General features: G+C 33.1%; 2 protein-coding genes across 2 annotated transcripts; both read right to left on the reverse strand.

The window, feature by feature from the left end:
* Positions 1 to 343: 343 nt before the first annotated feature.
* LOC145626285 (glucan endo-1,3-beta-glucosidase-like) lies at positions 344 to 1,879 on the reverse strand. Its single transcript, XM_081678714.1, has 2 exons — positions 1,696 to 1,879; positions 344 to 1,551 (listed from the first exon to the last, which is right to left on the reverse strand). Exons 1-2 carry the CDS (start codon positions 1,790 to 1,792, stop codon positions 446 to 448), a joined length of 1,203 nt encoding a protein of 400 aa, XP_081534840.1. The 5' UTR covers positions 1,793 to 1,879; the 3' UTR covers positions 344 to 445.
* Positions 1,880 to 5,149: 3,270 nt separating this feature from the next.
* On the reverse strand, positions 5,150 to 6,530 carry LOC145628472 (glucan endo-1,3-beta-glucosidase-like). The gene is made up of 2 exons (XM_081680769.1): positions 6,349 to 6,530; positions 5,150 to 6,204 (listed from the first exon to the last, which is right to left on the reverse strand). Exons 1-2 carry the CDS (start codon positions 6,431 to 6,433, stop codon positions 5,258 to 5,260), a joined length of 1,032 nt encoding a protein of 343 aa, XP_081536895.1. The 5' UTR covers positions 6,434 to 6,530; the 3' UTR covers positions 5,150 to 5,257.
* Between the last annotated feature and the right edge of the window lie 18,235 nt (positions 6,531 to 24,765).

Below are 24,765 nucleotides of genomic sequence, written 5' to 3' on the forward strand. Positions count from 1 at the left end.
CATGAGGGTATTTTTGTAAATAAATCAACAAATTTTTCATTATTGTATTAATATATGGAGTGTGGAGTACAGATTATAACATTCTATCCGATCCGTCTGAGTAATTGAAACATTAAGCTATATGTACAATGTTTAAGGATAACTGAGATAATTATTCCGTAACAAAATTAGTCGTGTGATTGCCTAATTGGGATTGATGAAAGACAAGAACAATAAATATGGATGATACAGAAAAGGTAGCGCTATTGCAGTTAATCCAAATAATTAGAAACTAATTAAAGACGATAATGTGTAGTTATGATTCTCGAAAATTTATGGACTAGATGGAGGCAAAGGTTTTGCATTCATAGTACAATCCAAATCTTCGAATTTAAAATCAAATTATTGACTATTTCATAACAACACTACATATACAATTGCCTTTTACATTAATTTAGTAACCAAATTATAGGCTGAGGTTGTCATACTTAGGCTGTTCATTAACAGGATTAAAGAGCCCGTAATGTTGCTCGGATCCAACCCCAGATTTTTGATTTTCATCAAACATTGCAAATAAGTATGTCTCAATTTTTTGCCCTGGATTCAAAGGAGTCCCCTTGCCCTGCTTTATATGATTGATCAAATTGTTGTAGTACGTCTTTGCATTTTCCGGTGTGGCAACATTTTCTCTATCCGATGGGAACCCTTTCTTTGGCCCCGTAGTCTCCATCTGATCGCGTTGTCCAATCTTTTTCCCATCATTAGTTTTCAACAATCCACCTGATGACGGCCACCCACTTTCGGAGGTCACCGGTGGCAATGGCCGCTTTTTATTTGATGGCCGCTTTTTATTTGCCTTAATGCCATCAAAAATTGAGTTGTTACCCTTTTCATGTGGTGTAACGACTTTTTGTACAGCCTTGTACACTGCATCATATATCGCGTCGTATAAATTATAATATTGCTTCCCATTATCAACATTTACTGGTTTATGCGCGGTAAATAATGCATAGTCGAGTTGAATATTTTTATCATTCACATATGCAGTATAGGGTTGAATGTTTACCAACAAAGGTGATTCGTTAGTTGTTAAAAAGTTTATTATAGGTGTAATGTACGTTAAGTTAGTAAATTTGGCATGGGATGGTGGATACGAGTTATCGATTAAGGTTGTGTCAATGGCTGTGGAAATTTTTATTTGGCTTCCTAAATCGTTTGAATTCAATGCGTTCAGAATGTTTTGCATAGCTGGTTCGACTGATGAGGCCTCTGGAAAAGACGGGTGGATTTCGTTTCCTACAGCAATGTATTTGATATTTGTAGCATAAGGGATGACGTTGGTCTGCACCCAATCGTCGGCAGTAGATTGATCGGATGCTATACATGGAATGTCTTGATTATGGACACCCAACATGAGCTTGATGTCGGTGTCTTGTAGGGCTTCGAGTGTGGGCTGATCAGGTTCATATAGCCTCATTGCCCCAATACCATATTTTTCGTAGAGGTTTACTACATCTTGTGCGCATGGTAGGTTATTTCCTTGTCTTCCATAGCATACTCCGACTTGTGCCTCTACATTTTTATTAAAAACGATCATTAGTACAAGCCTATGGAATTGAACTACCTAGTTCAAAAATCACTAGCTCCTTATTTTCAAGTAATTAAACTCTAAAAAAACTATTGACTATAATACTATAAATATAGAGGGGAAGATACCTATGGAGTATAGGCTAATAAGCAATACAAATGCTCCGATGAACAACGGCGAGGTAGCGACCGCCATGGGAGGTTTTCTATGGGTGACCATAGACATTTTTCAACAAAAGAAATTGATGGAGTTAATTGTAAAACCAAATTAAATTGAATTCAAGTATTAGTTTTTGATATTTGTAACGCCTTATTTATGTCTCTTTATATAGAAGAAACTGTAGTATGTAGGAGATACAAGTAGTACTTATTCCTAAATTTAAATTTGATTAATTTCAAAAAAATTACACAATTTACTGTTGTTGATGTCCAAGATGTCAATGTTGTATGTACAATAATGCATGAAAATGAAGCCCTGTCAAATTTATCAAGTAATTGGCCTGGATGATAATTGACGAAATAGCTAATAAAGCAGTGCGTGAGACGTGAGTGGTATATAATAGAAAAAAAAAAAAAAGGAGTAGGGACATTCCTATCAATAATAGAAAAAAAAAAGTAGGGACATGATGTCCCTATCAATAAGAATGTCACGAGTGGTATTGAAAATTCTATAGTGGTCATATGTATTGTATTTTGTTTTGTGATGAGTTAATTGATAGACATATTTTTAATTTTATCGAATGAAATTGTACGAATGTGATAGAAAATTGTTAGATATTTTAGTATGTTAACAAAAGAAACTTTGAGAAAACAAATACAGAGGGTCTAACATTATAAAATAAAGAAAAGTAAACATAGTTACTGTTTCGGGTGAAAACAATGGGGCCTTGCCGAAGGCCCGTTGTAGTGGTGAAGACTGGGTTCGGTCCAAGGGATGTTGGGCCGAAGGTTTCCTGCACAGCAAACACACGTAAACTAGCCTCGGGGGTGTTGCCGAGGAAGGCCCCTCCGATGCTAAAGTCAGTACAATGTGTAGAGAGAGAAAGCTATGCAAGAGAATTAATTGCTTGAGGCTTTGTGTCTTGTGTACAAATGAATGAATTGAAGGCTTTTATACCTTAGCACATATGGAGAATGTGGGCCGGGGCCCAATTGACATGTCTGGTGGACTGACCTTGACTTTAGCACGATTGGAGAGTTGAACCTTGACCTTGGGCTTTTAATTGGATCATTTAATGACTAGGCCCAATTGGACTAAATTGGACCCAAACAACTTGCCCCCCAGACCCGATTTGGAAGGATGACGGGTCGGGTCTGATTAATCAGAAAAGGAGGGAAGTAAATGATTTAATTAATCCAAGAAATTTGGATTTAAACCGTAATTAATGAGATAACAACGGTTAGGTGAATGATTGTGGAAGTTGGACGGATAATGGGCGGTTTAATCATGAGGTCGTGTGTTTAACGGTTACTTAGTGGAGTATTTAAGAGAAATTGAAGCGGGTACTTGGGTTTTCTCTCGAGAGTTCTGGGTTTGTGTTGGTGAAGAAGTGAGGAGGGATGACGCGCCTCTGATTATATCTCCAAGAATGGGAATTCTGGGAGCCTGCGCTTCAATTTCTCTTAAATACTCCACTAAGTAACCGTTAAACACACGACCTCATGATTAAACCGCCCATTATCCGTCCAACTTCCACAATCATTCACCTAACCGTTGTTATCTCATTAATTACGGTTTAAATCCAAATTTCTTGCATAGCTTTCTCTCTCTACACATTGTACTGACTTTAGCATCGGAGGGGCCTTCCTCGGCAACACCCCCGAGGCTAGTTTACGTGTGTTTGCTGTGAAGGAAACCTTCGGCCCAACATCCCTTGGACCGAACCCAGTCTTCACCACTACAACGGGCCTTCGGCAAGGCCCCATTGTTTTCACCCGAAACAGTTACGAATCTATACTAACAATACTCTTTCCCTCAAAAAAAAAAAAAAAAAAAAAAAAAAAAAAAAAAAAAAAAAAAAAAAAAAAAAACTCTACAACAATATTAAGTACATTATGTGCACATTATACTTATATTTCTTCTGGTTTAAAAAAAAATACTTATATTTCTTATGATGTAATGTGTATTGGTGAATACTCACAATGATCAATGTTTATTAAGTATATTTCAATAATCTAAAAGGTTATATGTTCATCAATCTAATTTACTCCAACTAGCTAGATAATTAGGGTTTGGAAAACTAGCTAGCTTTATATAGGTCCGATCTCCGATTTTAAAATAATAAATTGGTTTTAATAATTTCAACTTGCATGTTGACGAGGTAATAATTGTACTGATGTGGAGCCTAGCCTACCCTAATCAACGTACTGATCAGGATGACCGCAGGACAGTACAAACTCGACAAAGAGCTTGCCTTGGCCTTATGTCTTGACTTTTGAGGAGTTGACTGACTTAGCTTTTTGGCCAGCAAGAAGCAACGTGGCATATGGTGATGTACTATGTATGCAATTGACGTTTCTAATATTGACATACATTATAATGGGACTCGGATGTTTTTCCCTTACCCAAAATGCTATGCCCACCATTACTTCATTTATAGTAATTTACATCTATATAATTAATAATTGCTTAACTTAGTTAAAATTACATGATTATATGTTGTGATACTTTTTAAAGTTGCATTGTTGAATATGAATACTTTTTCAAAATTAATAATTGACATTTTGATTTTTTTTTTTTTTTTTTTTTTTTTTTTTTTTTTTTTTACTATGAATTGATGTAATACGGAGTAATAACTTTGGCTTTGTAAGTAGTAATGTATGAAATTTAAAAAACAATAAGTATTATGTAAAAATGTTTTTAGATAATTAATGTAAAGTATAACAGTGATCCTGGATCGGACTCTAACGACTGCTTTGGAAATTGAATTTATAATAAATCCTCTATTTTTTGATTTTTTTGAATTAGTAAAAGCAAAAGAGAGAGAAAAAAAAACAGAGAAAGTAAACGCGATTATCATACATTATACGTAGAAATTGAATTGCAACTTTATATATGATATGTGTGTCAAATTTGACTGTCAAACTAACAATGAAGCAAAGGGAGTATTATAATTTGACTTTTAATGATGTTACACAGTTTAAATATGCTAGAATCATAGAATGACTCTATACTAAGATCGATAAAGAGAAATAAAGTAATAAACCAACTAAAATCTTATCCTGGATTATATTGTAGCTAGGATCGATATGCAAGTATTGGCCATTTATTGTAAACACATAATTATTGGGGAAATTTATAAGAAAGTCCCGTTTGATGCTCAATCAATCAACCATAGATTAATCAAACATTTCAAATATTATGGAATATTGGGTTAATAAGTAATAGCTACGTGAAATTATTCTAATTAAAATAAAATTTTCTTGGAATTTCGATTATTTATTATTAACCTCCGAGAACATTAACATTTTAATGGTTTAAAAGATTAAAGATGCTATCTAATAGGGTCTAAATGTTGTCGAAAATTGAATTGGTTCAACACATATATGTTAGGAATGACAACATAAATAGAAAACTCTTACATAAATAGAAAACTTAACCGTTTTATTCCAAGTAACTGAAAAATCTATTGTAGTACAAATAATTGAAAAACATGAAGTTGAAATGATGAGGAAACAAAAACTTAAATTATCAACTGAAATTAAGTTGGCCATATTTAGGAACCTTAGTAGGGGTAAACAGGCCAAAATTGCGCTCAGTATTTGGCCCAGGCTTCTTATCCTCATCAAACATTGCAAACAAATAAGTCTCAATTGTCTGCCCTGGTTTTAAGGGAGTCCCTTGCTTCACATGATTGATCAAATTCCTATAATATGTTCCTGCGTTGCTCACCGTGGCAGCATCTCCCCCGGCTGATGGCCATCCAGTTTCAGACACCACAATCGCCGTGTTAGGTGCACCCACCTTTGCTAGAGCCGCATACACTGAGTCCACCATTGCATCAAACATGTTTTGGTATTTTTTCCCATTATTTGGATCGGTCACAACAGTCCCACTGGATGTGAATAATGCATAGTTAAGACTAATACTTTGTTCATTACTAATGTAGGCAAAGTAAGTGTAGATGTTAACCAACAAAGGTGATCCATTACTTTTTAAAAATTTGATTATTGGGGTAATGTATGCCGTGTTATTAAATTGACCATTTGATGGCGGATATGAGTTTATGATTAGGCTAGTATCAATTGATGTAGAAACCATAATTTTGTTTTCTAATTGTTTGGATTTTAATGCAATGAGAACATTTTGCATAGCGGGTAAGACTGATGAGGCTATCATATCGGAGGGATGAATCTCATTCCCTACAACAACGTATTTGACCGTCGATGCAAAGGGCACAACGTTAGTGTTGACCCATTGCATTGCCGCTGATTGATCAGATGCAAGGGACTGAACATCTTCGTTAGGGACGTCTAGCATGAGTTTAATGCCCGAGCCTTGTAGGACTTGGAGAGATGCTAAATCGGGACTATAGAGCCTCATAGCCCCTATGCCATTAGATTTATACAGGTTCACCACGTCTTTCTTGGTAGGTAAGTTGTCTCCGATCATTCCATTACATACTCCAATTTGTGCCTCTACATTAAATTGTCATTAGAAATTAGTACGTACATAGTAACACACGTATTCTATATTAGTAAAATATGTGTTTATGCGACTTTAAACAATAATTAATATGAATTCGAATTGAAGCAAAGAAGTCGAGATAGAGCAAGAGATACCTGTAAAATGAAGGCAAAGAGATAAAAATGCAACAATGAACAGAGTAGTAGCAACAACAACGGGAGGATTATTTGGGATACTCATCAGAAAATAGCGAAAAGAAAGTAATAATGAAATATATATATTTGTTTAAATCAATTCTTCTAGAAATGAAGTTTAACTTAAAAGTATTAATTACTTTGATAATGTAAGTTCATCTACTCAATATGTGTCTTTATATAGAGGCAATAGCAGTGAAAGAGCACAAAAATACAATTACGAGGTCAACTACCAAGTCAAGTACTCAACAAAATATCCATCAATAATACATGAACCGTTATAATAATTGTAAATTGTAAGTAATTTCCACGAAATTGTTCTTCAGTTGGGAGTTAACTTCCCTTACATTTCGTTTATCGTTGTCTAAATATGAATGCTAGACTTGTTTTCCTATCATTGCAGTAAGCTATGTCTTGTACTCGCATTATTCTCATCAGTTTCGAGTCTTCATTGTAGTTTCAACTTACAGATTCATTGCTTTTTGATTCGTCTTTCACTAGACATGTATTATCCAAGGAAGGTGCCCCATTAATCAAGTTATGAGTCATTTCTTCTTCTGCCCCTGCATGTACATCAGAGCTGACACTGTTACAGCTGCTTGATTTTGGAATTTTGATGTGGGATTCTTTCTCAATTGGTATAAATCAACTATTATTCTAGCCTCTTAACAGCCAAAATGACAGAAAGAAGGCACCACAAATATTAAAGGTTGACAAACTTTTCTTATTTTAGTGTTAGCTTTTTCATGATCTTGTAAGCATGCTTTTCCTAATTTAATTAGATTTAACCAAAAACTTGAAAGTAATTTAAAAGGAGGAGAGTGCTAAGAGATAATATTATATGTTATGAGTATTGATTTTTAATTTCCAAATAATCCTATTTAGGTTAAGTAAAAAGAAGATGAGAATGACACGATTAATATAACAATAGAATTAATGATGATGTTATTTGAAATATACGGGTATATGACTACAATTTATCGTAATCCTAACTTTGGAGAAATCCTTAAACATTGTGTACAATTTTAAAAAGGTACGTAACATGTAAACAAATTATTAAGAATCTTGAAAACATAAAACTCTTAGAGAGTAGAGAGACAAATGTAAAGTGAATCAAATTTTAAATTTTAAAATTTGAAGTTAATTACTACGCCACTTAATATAATAGAGATAACAAAATAGGGAGCAACATAATTTATTAGGGGTAACCAAACTAAACATTGAAAAAATGAAAACAAAAAAATGTTAATTGCCCACTAAGGGCGTGTTCGGCAAAATATAGCTGTGAAAGTAGCTGTAGTTGTGGAGGTAGCTGTTAGCTGTGTAGGTAGCTGTTAGCTGTCAACAAGCTGTTAGCTGTGAAGATAAATAATTTAGATATGAGTGTTCGGTAAAGTAGTGGTTGACTAGATGTTACATATAAAAATCAATATATTATTTTTAAAACTATATATTAAATTTTCAACAGCTACTTGAAAAGCTACCTCTAATTTCAAAAGCTAATGTTTCTAACTTTTCACAAAAGCTACCTCCACCACTAAAAGCTACCCTAACCACTACTTTGCCAAACACTCACATTTTTTGTTGAGTAGTGGTTTGACTAAGTCAAACCACTAAAAGCTACCTAAAAGCTACTCAAAAGCTAACGCCGAACACGCCCTAAAGATATCGCCTAGTATTACTATTACCCTTTATTAGCCTTTATTTTTTGGAATTTTTAGACTTTTTTCGCCCGGAAATAATAATTGTCGAAATGTTTATCATGGTCCCTAATACCTTTCGGGAGTTCATTTGGGTGGGTAGAACCATCCAATTTGTCTTTAAACGGCCTATTTACCGATTTATAACTTGCACCGATTTCATTAAATCAAGCCTACTACGAACATTTATGACAACATATAATGATCATATATGGTTCCAAACGTCAATATATGACCCCGAGATGTATTGCCTAAAATCTCAAGGCTTTTCGACACCGTGCCCCGAAATCACCAAAATTTCTCAAAAAGTGTGGATAAATAGCCTTTAATTTTGGAATTTTTTTGTCATTTTTTCGCCCGGAAATAAAAATTGCCGAAATTTTTACCATGGTCCCTAATACCCTCCGGGAGTCTAATTGGGTGGGTTGAACTATCCAATTTGCCTTTAAACGACCAATTTACCGGTTTCAAACTTGCACCGATTTCATAAAATCAAGGCAACCAAGAACATTTATGACAATATATAATGATCATAATTGGCTCCAAACGGCATATTATATGACCCCGAAATGTATTTCCTAGAATTTCAAGACTTTTTCGACACCGGGCCCCGAATCCTCCAAAATTTCTCAAAAAGTGTGGATATTAGCTTTCAATTTTGTAATTTCTGACCATTTTTTTTTCGCCCAGAAATAAAAATTGCCGAAATGTTTACCATGGTCCCTAATACCGTCTGGAAGTCCCATTGGGTGGGTAGAACCATCCAATTTGCCTTTAAACGACCAATTTATCGGTTTACAACTTGCACCTATTTCATTAACTCAAGCATACCACGAACATTTTTGACAACATATAATGATCATATATGGTTCCAAACGGCATTATATGACCATGAGATATATCCCCTATAATTTCAAGACTTTTCGAAACCGGGCCTCGAAACCTCCAAAATTTCTCAAAAATCGTGGATATTAGTCTTCAATTTTGGAATTTTTTCGCCCGAAAATAAAAATTGCCGAAATGTTTACCATGGTACCTAATATCCTCCGGGAGTCCAATTGGGTTGGTGGAACCTCCTAGCACATAATTTATTGGACGCAAATGAGCTAAAGTATGAACCGTCACATTGGCTTCTCTATAAATGTGCTTGAAACACTCAAAATCAAAAGACAATTTTCTACCCAAAAGTTATTGGTTTTGCCTCCGCAAAGTGTTCTTCAACTTGGGAGTTTACTGCCCTTACTTTTCGTTTATCGTTGTCTAAATATGAATGCTACACTTCTTTTCCTATCATTTATACCAATAATCAGGGTACAACATGCTATCTCATTCAATTATACCAGAGAAAAAATGATCATATAGTCCTGAAAATTTTCAAAGACATAAAAATACCTATTTACTTGGTATCATAAAGTGTGTGCTGCAACAAATTAGTATCACAAGGCAAGAGTAACAGAATCCCTTGTTTAACTATACAGCATTATTCTCATCAGTTTCGAGTAGTCTTCGTTCTAGTTTCAACTAACAGATTCATTGCTTTTTAATTCATGTTTCACTAGACATGTATTATCTAAGGAAGGTGCCCCATTAATCAAGTTACGATTCATTTCTTCTTCTGCCCCTGCATGTACATCAGAGCTGACACTGTTAGAGCTGCTTGATTCAGCTTTCAGTTGATGTTCAGCTAGGATAGATGCCCGAGAATTCAACTTATAATTCACTTCTTCTTCTGCCCCTGCATTTACATCAGCTTATGTCAGTGCTCGTTACACGTTACGTTGCAAGCACGCAACAAACTAAGCTTACATAATTACATTGGTGATTGGTAGTCATCAAATTACAACACGCACATTAGCCCTCACAGTAAAAACATATATAAGCCGAGGTGGAACTAGAATCGATTAATCGTCGATTCCATTACCAATACCAACACCAACAGTTATTAATAATCAGAAGCATTTTATACCTTTGATTGAAAGAATAGACAGGGTTTTATCAGCATCAACATCTCTAAACAACCCGATAATGCGGATTGACCCTCGCTCTGCCAGTGCAGCTTGGTATGTAGCAATACAACCAGTATCTTCATCAACGGCAGAAAATGTAATGTAGTAATGATCAAGATAGCTAAAAATAACATTGGCCCTTATCATCCGTACTAATTTCAGTTTTGCTCCCTGCAAATTAATAAATGATCGAGTCAATAATAATATAAAAGGGTCCAATAAGTCGATATGATATAACATGATATGACACGATACGATATGATTCAAAAAGATTAACCAAACCTTGTGCTTGTTATAGTGATCAATTACTTTAAGGGCTAATTCAGCTTCAAGTTCCACATCATCAAGTGGCCCTATACAGCCATCTTCTTCATCAACATCATCATCAACACCATCGTACCTTAGATCATCGAAATACTGAAAATTCAACAATTAAATAAATACTTCATTGTATATCATCAATAATTATAATTTTATGTAGTGTATAACAGGAATTGCAACAAAATAAATTAATAGCAAATTACCTTAAGTTCGTGTTTAAAATGACAAGCAACTAAGAAATTGATGATCGCAGAGTAAGTCGAGTGATGTTTCGATTGTGAAATCAATTCAAGGCCATCAACTTCAATAGAGTAGGCCTCAGAAACATCAATTAAAACATCTTTGAACTTGTTCACAATTTCAATGTAATTCATGGCATGCAAGTCACCATTCTTGATACAAACCTTCAAATTCTGGAACAAATTCTTCAAGATCTTCAACTCATTGTCATCATAAATCTTTTTCGTATCAGAGTATTCATCATTATCTTCCACGTATTTCATCAAGAAATCATCAAATCCGTCTTCATATCTTTCAAATTCTTCGTATGTTCTACGCTCAACCTCCATTGATTCAGAATTTCCACGAAAACCTAATTGTTTTTTCGATTGAAATTGTATCGAGTCTAAACCTAATTTTTTGTGTTTTTGAAACCGTCTAAATTCCTATTTTTATAGTAGATGACAATAGGTCGGTTTTAAAAAAATCTACCCGGATTACATTAGGATATGGATTTTTTTTTTTTTAAAAAAAAATTTATACAAAAATTTCGGAGTAATAAACTCAGGTGGAATACTAGATCTCAAATTCTCAACCCTTTTCCCTCATTTAAAAAAAAAACCTTTTCCCTAATAAAAAAATTAACGAATTCGAATTTAAATGGGATTAGAAAAGATATTTACTCCTATCAAATACACATACACACGCTAACATAGTTAAACTTTCCATTCATACTGTGATACATAACATATACTACGAGTACTTGTTAAACCAATTTGACTTTTGACATAACAACATTTGGATCCTATTAGATAGTATCTTTTAAACCGTTAAATGTTAATGTTCTTGGAGGATAATAATTAATAATCAAGAAAATTTTAATTTAAGTCGAATAATTTCACCTGTTATTAAACAAATATTCCATAATATTTGAAATGTTTGATTAATCTATGATTGAGCATTTGAGCATCAAACGAGACTTCATATAGATTAATCTATGAAATGTTTGATTATTCAGGCATGTACATGAGGTTAACGCGAGTGCTCATTATGCAACAAACTAAAGTTAGAGAGTTACAATGGTGGCCATCAAATTACAACATGCACATTAGCAGACAGAAACAACATAAGCCAATGACCCAACCCCTTGCTTAATTGTGATTACATGATTTAATTTGGTATAGTGATACTAAGAGGTGGAACTAGAATCAATCATTCTTCTAGCTGACCCTGCATGTACATCAACTTACAGAATCATAACATAAACCCTTGTTATTACATGATTAGGCATAAGAAGGTGGAAATAAAATCAATTAATAAATTAATTGCTTCGGCCAATTGATTTGATATGAGAGCGAGGTAGTGTATTATATATTCTTCCCAATTAAACCCTATGATGCTAATGACAACCAACTAAGAAATCGATCATATCAGAGTAAGTCGAGTGATGTTTCGATTGTGAAATCAATTCAAGGCCATCAATCTGAATAAAGCAAGCGTCAAAAACATGAATTACAACATCTTTGAACTTGTTCATAATTTCATGGCATGCCATTCACGATTCTTTGTAGAAAGATTCAATTTCTGGAACAAATTCTTCAAGATCTTCAACTCCTTCTCATAAAAAATTGTACTCGTTTCCAAGTATTCATTGTTATCATCCATGTATTTCTTCAAGAAATCATCAAATCCGTCTTGTTTATCAAATTCTTGAATGTTAGTATTGTACATTCTACGCAAAACCTCCATTGATCCAGAATTTCCACACTTTCAAGAAACCCTAATCATATTCAAAAAATAAAAATAAAAAAACTTATTAACTATTACCAAAATAGTTGCTGACATCGTCATTGCCCACGTATCACTTTCTCAATAAAAAATTTACAACCTAAATGCAATGATCATGTCATTTTTTTTTTTGGCAACCTATCATATTTAATATTTTTGAAATTTAAATATTAGAAGCTTTTACATTACAACTAAAATCTACTCCTATCAATTTATCGTAGGAAATTGAAACAATTTTTAATATCGTACTAATAAATGACTCTATTAACTATTACTAAAAACAAAAGTTGCTGACATCACCATTGTCCACGTGTCGCTTTTTCGCCTAAATGCAATGATGATGCCATTTTTTTTTTTTTTGGGAAAGCTATCCTATTTATCATTTTTGAAATTTAAATATTTTCTGCATTACAACTAAAATATATCAATTTGTAACAATTTTAAATAGCACACTAATAAATTACCTCCTACATTGAACTATGAATTGGACAACGTTGAACAGATACTATATCATAATTTTGATTAAAATAAAAATATTTAAAATTACAAAATATACTTAAGAGCAACTACAATAGTTGGCTAATTTATTTAATAGTTTGGCATGTTATATATCTTTTTTAGCTACAACAATTCAAGCTAAATATAGCCAAAAATTCCCAATCAAAAGTGAAATTATAATCAATTAAAATAGCACCTTCATTAGTCATTGAATACACCAACATTTTAATTAATTAAAAATAAATCACAAAATTAAATGAAAATTAACCATGATTATTCCACACACATAATTAAATTGACCTATTAGAAAATTGACTAGCTAGTACTCCCTCCGTTCTCAAAACTTCTCTTTGGTTGATTTCGCAGGTATTAAGAAAATTAAATTAAAAAAAAAAATTAAAAGTATATTAGAAAGGTAAATTTACATGGGATTTGTAAATATGAAAAAATAAAATTTTAAATGAAAAAGTTAATGTTCCACAAATATTGTTGTAAATTAGTGTGTATTTTACATTACATGAAGTAAATTACATTAAAATCATTTATAAATTAACAAATTATTTCATGTATTTGATATAAACCTCAAGTTGATACTCTTCAAACCAACATAATACAAGGTTCAAATCCACAATTGTCAATTGACTCTTGTTTGACAATTTTTATCCAAATCTTTTTCACATCCACAATTGTCAATTGTCAATTGACTCTTGTTTGTCAATTGTCAATAAGCTCCTGCTTTGACAATTGTCAATAAGCTCCTGCTTTGACAATTGTTTGCAATCCACTAACCCTCAAAACTGGTTTATCGAACCTCTGAAAAGGATTTCTCTTTTTGCCTTCATAAGAACGGTAATTATGGTCAAGACGTACTCATCTGTGATTTTCAATCCACTTTACTGCATATAAAGTATTATATGGATATGTTTAACCTATATCCACGTACCCAATTTTGTCGATAAGCACTTGTTTGAAAATCTTAATCCTCCTATTTCACACTTGGTAATAAATTGTTTCTCAATAATTTGTAATCGCAAAACACTAACACAAATTTTGTCATTCTTTTTTTATATCTCCCAAAAATATTTAAAATCTCCCAATAAAAAATCAACCTATAATCAACTAAGATAGCACCTCCATTTGAATAAAGAGTTACTGCATATAGTATACACCAACATTTTTAATAAGTTAAAAAGAAATCAGGTCTCACACCCGGGCCACGAAACAACGACATTTTGCATTTTAATTTTTCATCAAGTGTCGAATCACATAGGCGACAAATAAATATTATTTTAATTGGATTTGTTTAGGATAAAAAAAGTAGACATAAAAAAATTTAAAATTAACCCATGGTTACCTTAGCTAAACTAAAAGCCCTTTCCTTTCTTTCTGTCTCACAATTTCACTTTAACCCACTAACCTTCAACCTCCGATCTATTATTGAAGAACACTCTATAAATTAGCATCACAAATCTTTTGATCTGCAATGAATCCTTTACTTCGCAAAATTTACAAGAAATTCAAGCAATGAAGGAAAAGGGAGGGATCATAAAAAGAGGAGAAACGAAAAGAAACAATTTATAATTCAACGCTAGAGTTCGTTGATACTTTAATTCAAAGAAAAATAATATATTATGCATAATTAATAGCTTAATTAAATGAAAATACAAAAGCACTATGTTAATCAATCAAAATCATGAACCTTTAACCTTAAAGTTCGAAAACCCTAAAATTGGAAAACCCCTATAATTCGAAACCCTAAAGACGAATTTATTAGAGATGAATCACGTGTTCTCCTGGAACAATTGGAGGATAAATGAGAAGAATTAATGAGAATTTGGAGCAAGTATATTAGAAGGTGTTTAGAAATGGTGAAGGAGGAAGATTAATTACGTAGAATAACCATGGTTTAGGGAGATTTTAATTTTCTCTTTTTTTTTGGATCATTTAAATAATCAATCAACAGATTAACGTGGTTTAAAAGGTAAAAGTGACGTCATAGATGATTTTAAGTTGAGTCTGGTAGTAAAATCAAATTTTTAAAATTTTTTGCGATGGTAATTCACAAGTTTTTAATTTGCGGTATTAATTTTCAAAATTACATTAATATATGGTAATAATTGGAAAATTTTTCTTTATTTAATATTTAAAGATAATATGAATTATTATACTTTTCACAAACTTATTATATTGTTCAACATTAACCCTTTTTATTAATTTTGATCAAACTTATAAATTTATGATGTCCCGGGAAATCGTCCGAGCCAATAACTAATCATTTAATTAAATAAAAAAAAATTCTTGAATGGAATTAGATTATTTATTATTAACCTCCATTAACATTAACATTTAACGGTCTAAAAGATGCTATCTAATAGGATCCAAATGTTGTTACATCAAAAATCGAATTGGTTCAATGAATATATGTTATGTATGACACTATGAAGCAAAATTTAACCATCTCAGCGTTAATAGGAGTAAATACTTTTTCTAATCCCATTTAAATTCGAGTACACTAATTTATTTTTTTGAATATTTTTTAAGGAAAAGGTTTTTTTTTTTTTTTTTTTTTTTTTTTTTTGTGGAAAGCCTGTAATTCGTGTAGAATTGTATATCCTTATAACCGACCTATTTTCATCTACTATAAAAATAGGAAAGCGAATAAAATTGGCGCAATTTCTATGTTACTCCAGGAGTACCATGCACATGGTGCTCCAGATTTATAAAACTTATGTTATTTCATTGTTAACTTTTTATTATTTTAGTTTATATATATGTTATTTTGAAATAAGTATATGTTATTTTATACTTGCATATTTTTTTTTATATTCAACATCGTTTATATCATTGTACACCAGTTCTATAAAATTCATGTTATTTTGATATAAACTTTTTATCATTTCAATTTATATATATGTTATTTTTAGATAAGTACATGTCATTTTGTTCTTGTATGCTTTTTTATACATGTTATTGAAGTATATAAGTAAATAACATATTATTTTAGCAAAATAACACAACATTTAAAGAAAATAACGTGAGGTTTAAGCAAAAATAACTCTAACATAATTGGTATGGAGTACATGATCCATACTAATTGTAAAATTGGGTTTAGACGGTTAGCTTTAGCCTCGATAAAAATTTGTTCGAGAAAAACAATTAGGGTTTGGTGAAAGTGTGGAAATTCTGAATCAATGGAGGTTGAGCGTAGAATATACGATGCAGATATTGAAGAAATTGAAATAGATGAAGGTAAAGAAGACGGATTCGATGAATTTTTGCGGAAATACGCGTGTGTTAATGATGAATTGTCGAATGCGAAATCGATTGTTTTTGAGAGGGAGTTGAAGATCTTGAAGAATTTGTTCCAGAAAATTAATCTTTCTACCAAGAATCGTGAATTTAATTTCATGCGATGAATTACAATGAAATTATGAACAAGTTGAAAGATGTTGTAATTGATGTTTCTGACGCCTGCTTTATTCAAGTTGATGCCCTTGAATTGATTTTTCAAGCAAAACACCACTACGTTTACGATAATCTCATCATCTTCTTCGCTGATTGTCACCTCAAATGCAATCTTGAGGTATATTTATTTATTTATTTAATTGATTGATCTGATGATATACAATGTATAAATTGATACTACGGGGTCTACGGTTAAAGAGGCAGTTGTTAATGTGGAATCTCGCGCTGAATTAGCCCGTGTAGCAATTGATAACTTGATAAGTATAACCATCACAAGGTTTGTATATACTCACTCCGTCCCTTAATACAACGCCTTTTTGTTGATTTGTAGGGAGCAAAGCTAAAGTTGGTGCGGATGATAAAGGTGAATTTTATGCAGAAGAAGAAGCGAATTATGATTTGAATTTTCAAGCATCTATCCAAGCTGAACATCAACTGAAAGCTGAATCAAGCAGCTCTAACAGTGTCAGCTCTGCATCTGATGATATACATGCAGGGGCAGTAGAAGAAGCAATGAATATTGAATAATAACTTGATTGATGGGGCATCTTCCTTAGCTAATACATGTCTAGTGAAAGATGAATCAAGCAGCTGTAACAAGGTAATGTAGCTTGATTAGGTCTAGAAGATTATGAATTGTTTAGTATAGTTACCAAGTATAATATAGTTATAAGGAAATAGACAGAAAATATATAGAGCAGGGTAGTTGGTGAATTTTGGTATATAGGGGAATTGAAAGTCAAAGGGTTGATACTTCAGTTTTCTTTCTCTCTTCGTTTACTTCAACTTGTACAAGTATTAATTAAACGTAACCCTCCTTAAAGGATTAACGCATTCAAGCAAAAGAAGAAGAACATGCTTAAAAAAAATTAGTAAATTTGTTCACATTTCAAATGACTCCCTCCATCCATATAAAATTCACATATAGTCACATGCATGTATGGACACGTGTTACAAAATATGTAATAAAAATCAAGGATTTTTTTTTTTTTTACTCCGAGAGAAATCATATAGACGCTTTGAAAGAACTAATAAGAAGTATAGAGGTGGTATAAATCTACACAACCAGATCATATATATGCAATAAGGTACATACTGATATAATAAGAAATTCCACCTTCATAATTGCAACATGGGTCATAAACTCATATATGATGGACAAACTTGAAGTTCCTAATAATGTCATTTAGCTCTATAATAATATACTTTTTTTTAAGACACTACTCCATAATAATGCACTTCCCAATTCCCCATTCGATTACAAGTAACTTAACAAGGGTTGTGAATTATTGCAATATTGAAACAAATAGCTGTTATTAATTTCCATGAAACAAGATTTCTTGTGGTATAAGCAATATTAGAATCTATTACGTAGTCATCTATGTTACTATGTATGGCGGGGTGTTAATTGTCTAGGAAAGGAAATTAAGGAAATACTACGTAGTAAATAAAATACGTAAGTTTGGTATTTTTTTATTTTTTATTTTTAGATTTTATAATAGTTGTTAAAAAGTTGGACATACATCTCACTTTATTACTAGTATAATTTAAATCATATAAGCAATTAAGCATAGCTTCTTCCAAATTTCCAATAGACAAATATTTTAAGGCCAATCAAGTAAAATAAATAAAATGTCAAATTTGCCTCAAAAAAAAAAAAAAAAAAAAAAAAGTCAAATAATAACGAATAGCTGAGTTATTAGTCAAACATTTTAGCTCATTAATATTAGTATAAATAGTACTCTCCCACTCTCCGTATTGTACTTGAAATAAAAGTAATTCTTAATTTTGTTACAAATGATCATTTGATAGTGTGTTGTCGTGTTGACCATAAATATCGCCTATTACGGCTATTAGGTATGAAAATTCAATATAGGGTTTGAATTAAACTAGTACAATATTTTTTTTTAGGTGAAGGAATTAAGTTAGTTTATATGGAGTAAAACAAATTTCAAATAAATTAAAGTAGGGTTTAAGGAGTACATTTAATATTTAAGTACTAACTCTGATACATATTAGTTGCAATGTATCACAAATAATACCCCAAAATTGTATGAAATATAATGTAATGGAGGTAGTAAACATTTTAATCCGCTCTATCTTTTCCTCTAAAAATTATATGGAAAAAAAAAAAAAAGAGTTTATATCTTGTATGTCTATCCCCGGTCCAAATTAACAGTCAAGTCTTGTAAAAATAGGAGAAAATATAAACGAATTTTCATCTAAAAGTACGTATTGTAATTTATATGATCCGCAATCTCATCGTATAAGTTAAGTGATATCCCAACGTGGAGAAAAGATTAAGTAGCATTAAATAAATACGAGTGTAGATATTTTGGATTTTGCAACTTGTAAATATTTGACCCAAGATGTTGCGTCGAAGACTTTCAATTCTGAGTTGCCTAATGAGAAAACTCCCACCCTGCCAGGCTAGCTTAATCACGTCAGCATTACGTAACATCTAATAGCCGTAATTAAAGTGTCCTGATTATCATTAATACTACAGCTGTCAATTCGGGTAAACGGGTCGGGTTTGGGTCGGATAAGAGTGGATCGGGTCAACTCGAATTAATTCCATAACCTATGCGGGTTAGGTCATGCTTGAGTCGGGTCATATCGGGTCATACTTCTTATCGGGTTTGGGTCGGGTTTAAATCGGGTTAATAGCAGGTCGGGTTACATTCAGGTCCGGTGAACAATAGGTCGGGTTAAAACGGATTAGGGTAATTCTCGGGTTCGAGTCAGGTTCAGTTCAAATCAATAATTTGCGGGTTATAATCAGGTTTGGTCATTTTTAAGCCGGGTCATTCTCGGGTTCAAGTCGGGTTCAGTTCAAGTCAATAATTTGCGGGTTATAATCAGGTTGGATCATTTCCAAGTCAGGTCATTCTCAGATTTAAGTCGGGTTATGTTCAAGTCAATAATTTGCAGGTTATCAGGTCGGGTCATTTCCAAATCAGGTCATATTCGAGTTCAACTAACCATAATAGATAATTATCATTTTTATCAAGCTAATTATTTCCTTTAATTATAATATATATATGGCAATATACTAGGGAATTATAGTCTATAATTTAGAAAGATAATTGTCTCCTTTGACCATACAACAAATATATACTGTATATATTTAACTCTTAAATTTGAGGATGATGCTCCTTTCTTTTGCTAGCCTGGACCGACTTGGTCTCCCTAGACACAATGCTTTGATCAACAATAATAAGGTGGTCTAAATTGCATTTAAGATGATTTGAAATCGGGTCAGGAATAATTTGGGTTGAATTTAGGTCGGGTCAATAACAAGTAGTGTTAATATCGAGTTGAGTTAATAACAAATCGGGTTGACTTTTTGGGTCGGGTAAGTAATAGGTCTGGTAAAATTTGGGTCGGGTCAATAACAAGTCGGGTTAAATTTGGGTCAGGTCAATAACAAGTCGGGTTGATTTCGGGTCGGGTTTGTAACAAGTTGGGTTAATTTTGGGTCGGGTTAGGAACGGGTCGGGTTGAATTCAGGTCAGGTTAGTGTAACAAGTCGGGTTAAATTTGGTTTTTGGCGTGTTAAAAAAGGGTTTGGATCAATTTCGATTCAAGTCGGATTCGGTGCAAGTTGATTAAATTGGCCGTTTTAAACTGGTAAATCGGTGCAAGTTGTAAATCAGTAAATTGGCATTTTAAAGGCGAATTGGATGGTTCCACCCACCTAATTGGACTCCTTGAGGGTATTAGAGACCATGATAAACATTTCGGCAATTTTTATTCTGGACGAAAAAAAAAGTTAAAATTTTCCAAAATTGAAGGCTAATGTCCACGCTTTTTGAGAAATTTTGAAAGTTTCGGTGGCCCGGTTTCGCAAAGTCTTGAGATTTTAGGGAATACATCAAGGGGTCATAAATGCCGTTTGGAACCATACATGATCATTATATGTTGTCATAGATGTTCGTGGTAGGCTTGAGTTAATGAAATCGATCAGTGCAAGTTAGTTGTAAACCGGTAAACTAGTCGTTTAAAGGCAAATTGGATGGTTTCACCCACCCAATTGAATTCTCGGAGAGTACTAGGGACCATGTTAATCATTTCGGAAAATTTTTTTCTGGCGAAAAAAAGTCAAAATATTCCAAAATTGAATGTTAATATCCACGCTTTTTGAGAAATTTTGTAGATTTAAAGGCCCGGTGTCAAAAAGACTTTAGATTTTAGGGGATGCATATCGGGGTTATATAATTCCGTTCGGAACCATATATGATCATTATATGTTGTCATAAATGTTTGTGGTAGGCTTGATTTAATGAAATCGGTGCAAGTATTAACCATTAAATTGGTAGCTTAAAGGCAAATTGGATTATTGCACCTAGCCAGGTGGACTCCCTGAGGTTATTAGGGACCATGGTAAACATTTCGGCAATTTTTATTCCCGAGCGAATAAAAATCAAAAAATTTCAAAATTGAAAGCTAATATCCACGCATTTTGCGAAATTTCGGAGGTTTCGAGACCCGTTGTCGAAAAAACTAGAAATTTTAAGGGATACATCTCGAGGTCATATAATGTCATTTGGAACCATATATGATCATTATATGTTGTCATAAATGTTCATGGTAGGCTTGAGTTAATGAAATTGGTGCAAGTAGTAAATCTTTTTTTTTTTTCCGTTTAAAGACAAATTGGATGGTTTCACCCACCCAATGGAACTCCCGTAGGGTATTAGAGACCATGGTAAATATTTCGACAATTTTTATTTTCGTGTGAAAAAAAAGTCAAAAATTCCCAAAATTGAAAGCTAATATCCACGCTTTTTGAGAAATTTTGGAGGTTTCGATGCCCGTTGTCGAAAAGCCTTCAGATTTAGGGGATACATCTCAGGGTCATATAATGCCGTTTGGAACCATATATGATCATTATATGTGATCATAAATGTTCGTGGTAGGCTTGATTTAATGAAATCGTTTCAAGTTGTAAACTGGTAAATTGGTCGTTTAAAGGCAAATTGGATGGTTCAACCAACCCAATTGGAATCTCTGAGGGGTATTAGGGACCATGGTAAACATTTAGGCAATTTTTATTTTCGGGTGAAAAAAGTCAAAAAATTCAAAACTTAAAGGCTAATATCCACGCTTTTTGAGAAATTTTGGAGGATTCAGGGGTTGATGTTGAAAAATCTTGAAATTTTAGGGAATATATTTCAAGGTCATATAATGTCATTTAGAACCATATATAATCACTATTTGTTGTCATAAGTGTTCGTGGTAGGCTTGAGTTAATGTAATCGTTGCAATTTGTAAACCGGTAAATTGGCCGTTTAAAGGAAAATTGGATGGTTCCACCCATCCAATTGGACTCCTGGAGGGGAAAAGGGACCATGGTTAACATTTTAGCAATTTTTATTTCCGGATGAAAAAATTCAAATAATTCCAAAATTAAATTCACGCATTTTGCGAAATTTTTTAGGTTTCAGGACCCGGTGTCGAAAAGTCTAAAAATTTTAGGAGACGCATTTCGGAGTCATATAATGCCGTTTGAAATCATTTATAATCAATTATATGTTGTCATAAATATTCTTGGTAGGATTGAGTTAATGAAATCAGTGCAAGTTGTAAAATGGTAAATTGTCGTTTAAAGGCAAATTGATAGTTCAACCCACCCAATTGGACTCCGGGAGGGTATTAGGGACCATGGTAAAAAAATCGAAATTTTTTATTTCGGGCAAAAATAAGTCTAAAAATTCCAAAATTAAAGATCATTATCCACGCTCTTTGAGAAATTATGGAGGTTTCGGGGCCCGGTGTCGAAAAACCTTGAGATTTTAGGAGATACATCTCGGGGTTTATATAATGCTGCTTGGAATCATATATAATCAGTATGTTTTGTCATAAATTTTCGTGGTAAACTTGAGTTAATGAAATCGGTACAAGTTGTAAACCAGTAAATTGGCCTTTTAAAGGCAAATTAGATGGTTCATTCCACCCACTCAATTGGACTACCGAAGGGTATTAGAGACCATGATAAACATTTTGTCAATTTTTCTTTCCGGGCGAAAAAAAAAGTCAAAAGGTTCAAAAATTGAACGCTAATATCCACCTTTTTGAGAAATTTTGGAGTCTTCGAACCCGGTGTCTAAAAGTCTCGAAATTTTAGGGAATACATCATCTCAGGATCATATTGTTTTTTGGAATCATATGTGATCATTATTTTTGTCGTAAATGTTCACGGTAGGCTTGAGTTAATTAAATCGGTGCAAGTTGTAAACCGGTAAATTGGTCGTTTAAAGACAAATTGGATGGTTCCACTCACCCAATTGGACTCCCAGAGGGTATTGGGACCATGGTAAACATTTCGGCAATTTTTATTTCTGGGCGAAAAAAGTCAAAAAAATTCCAAAATTAAAGGCTAATATCCACACTTTTTGAGAAATTTTGGAGGTTTCGAGGCCCGGTGTCAAAAAGGCTTGAAATTCTTAGGAATATATCTCGGGGTCATATAATGCCATTTTGAACCATACATGATCATTATTTGTTGTCATAAATGTTCATGGTATGCTTAAGTTAATGAAATCAGTGCAAGTTGTAAAATGGTAAATTGGTCGTTTAAAACAGAAATTGGATGGTTCCACCTAACCAATTGGACTCCTGGAGGGTATTAAGGACCATGGTATACATTTCGGAAATTTTTATTTTTGGGCGAAAAAAAGTCAAAAAATTCCATAATTAAAGGCTAATATTCACTTTTTTAAGAAAATTTTGAAGGTTACGGGACCTGGTGTTGAAAAGCCTTGAGATTTTAGGGAATAAATCTCGAGGTCATATAACGTCGTTTGAAACCATATATGATAATTATTTGTTGTAAAAAATGTTCGTGGTGGGCTTGAGTTAATGAAATCGGTGGAAGTTGTAAACAAGTAAATTGGCCGTTTAATGACAAATTGGATGGTTCCACCCAGCCAATTGAACTCACGGAGGGTATTAGGGATCATGGTAAACATTTTGACAATATTTATTTCCGAGTGAAAAAAAGTCAAAAATTCCAAAATTGAAGACGAATATTCACGCATTTTGCGAAATTTTGAAGGTTTCGGGGCTCGGTGTCAAAAAGTCTTGAAATTCTAGGAAATACATCTCGGAGTCATATAATGTCGTTTGGAACCATATAAGATCATTATATGTTGTCAAAAATGTTCGTGGTAGGGTAGAGTTAATGAAATCGGTGCAAATTGTAAATCGATAAATTGGCTGTTTAAAGGCAAATTGGATGGTTTCACCCATCCAATTGCACTCCCGGCGGGTATTAGATACCATGGTCAACATTTCTACAATTTTTATTTACTGGCGAAAAATATGTCAAAAAATTCCAAAATTGAAGATGAATATCCACGTTTTTTGAGAAATTTTGGAGGTTTCGACGCCCGGTGTCGAAAAGGCTTGAAATTATAGGGGGCATATCTCGGGGTCATATAATGTCGTTTGTAACCTTAAATTATTATTATTTGTTGTCATAAATATTCGTGGTAGGCTTGAGTTAATGAAATCGGTGCAAGTTGTAAACCGGTAAATTTGTCGTTTCAAGGCAAATTGGATGGTTCCGCCCACCCAATTGGACTCCCGGAGGATATTAGAGACCATGGTAAATATTTCGGCAATTTTTTTTACAGGCGAAAAAAGTCAAAATTTTCCAAAATTGAAGGCTAATATCCACGCTTTTTGAGAATTTTTGGAGTCTTCGTTCCCGGTGTTGAAAAGTCTTGAAATTTTAGGGAATATATCTCGGAGTCATATAATGTCATTTGGAACCATATATGATCATTATTTGTTGTCATAAAAGTTCGTGGTAGGCTTGAATTAATGAAATCGGTGGAAGTTGTAAACCGGTAAATTAGTCGTTTTAAGGCAAATTAGATGGTTCCACCTACCCAATTGGACTCCCGGAGGGTATTAGGGACCATGGTAAGTATTTCGGAAATTTTTATATTCGGGCAAAAAAAGAGTCAAAAAATTCCAAATTTGAAGGCTAATATCCACGCTTTTTGAGAAATTTCGATTGTTTCGTGGCCCGGTGTCGAAAAGCATTGAGATTTTAGGGGATAGATCTCGGGGTCATATAATGTCGTTTGGAACCATATATGATCATTATATGTTGTCATAAATGTTCGTTGTAGCCTTGTAGGCTTGAATTAATGAAATCGGTGCAAGTTGTAAACTGGTAAATTGGTCGTTTAAAGGCAAATTGGATGGTTTCGCCCACCCAATTGGACTTCCGGAGGATATTAGGGACCATGGTAAACATTTCAGCAATTTTTATTTCCGGGTTGAAAAAAATCAAAATTTTCCAAAATTGAAGGCTAATATCCACGCTTTTTGAGAATTTTTGGAGTCTTCGTTCCCGGTGTTGAAAATTC

Source organism: Chenopodium album, chromosome 4 (genome assembly GCF_948465745.1).
Source record: "Chenopodium album chromosome 4, dcCheAlbu1.1, whole genome shotgun sequence".
Classification (NCBI taxonomy): domain Eukaryota; kingdom Viridiplantae; phylum Streptophyta; class Magnoliopsida; order Caryophyllales; family Amaranthaceae; genus Chenopodium; species Chenopodium album.

Excerpts from the sequence above, each read along its gene's own strand:
- LOC145626285 (XM_081678714.1), bottom strand. The coding sequence starts at position 1,792 with ATGTCTATGGTCACCCATAGAAAACCTCCCATGGCGGTCGCTACCTCG. Across the intron at positions 1,552-1,695 it reads TATTAGCCTATACTCCATAG|AGGCACAAGTCGGAGTATGC; the intron begins GTATCTTCCCCT and ends ATAAAAATGTAG.
- LOC145628472 (XM_081680769.1), bottom strand. The coding sequence starts at position 6,433 with ATGAGTATCCCAAATAATCCTCCCGTTGTTGTTGCTACTACTCTGTTC. Across the intron at positions 6,205-6,348 it reads TCTTTGCCTTCATTTTACAG|AGGCACAAATTGGAGTATGT; the intron begins GTATCTCTTGCT and ends AATTTAATGTAG.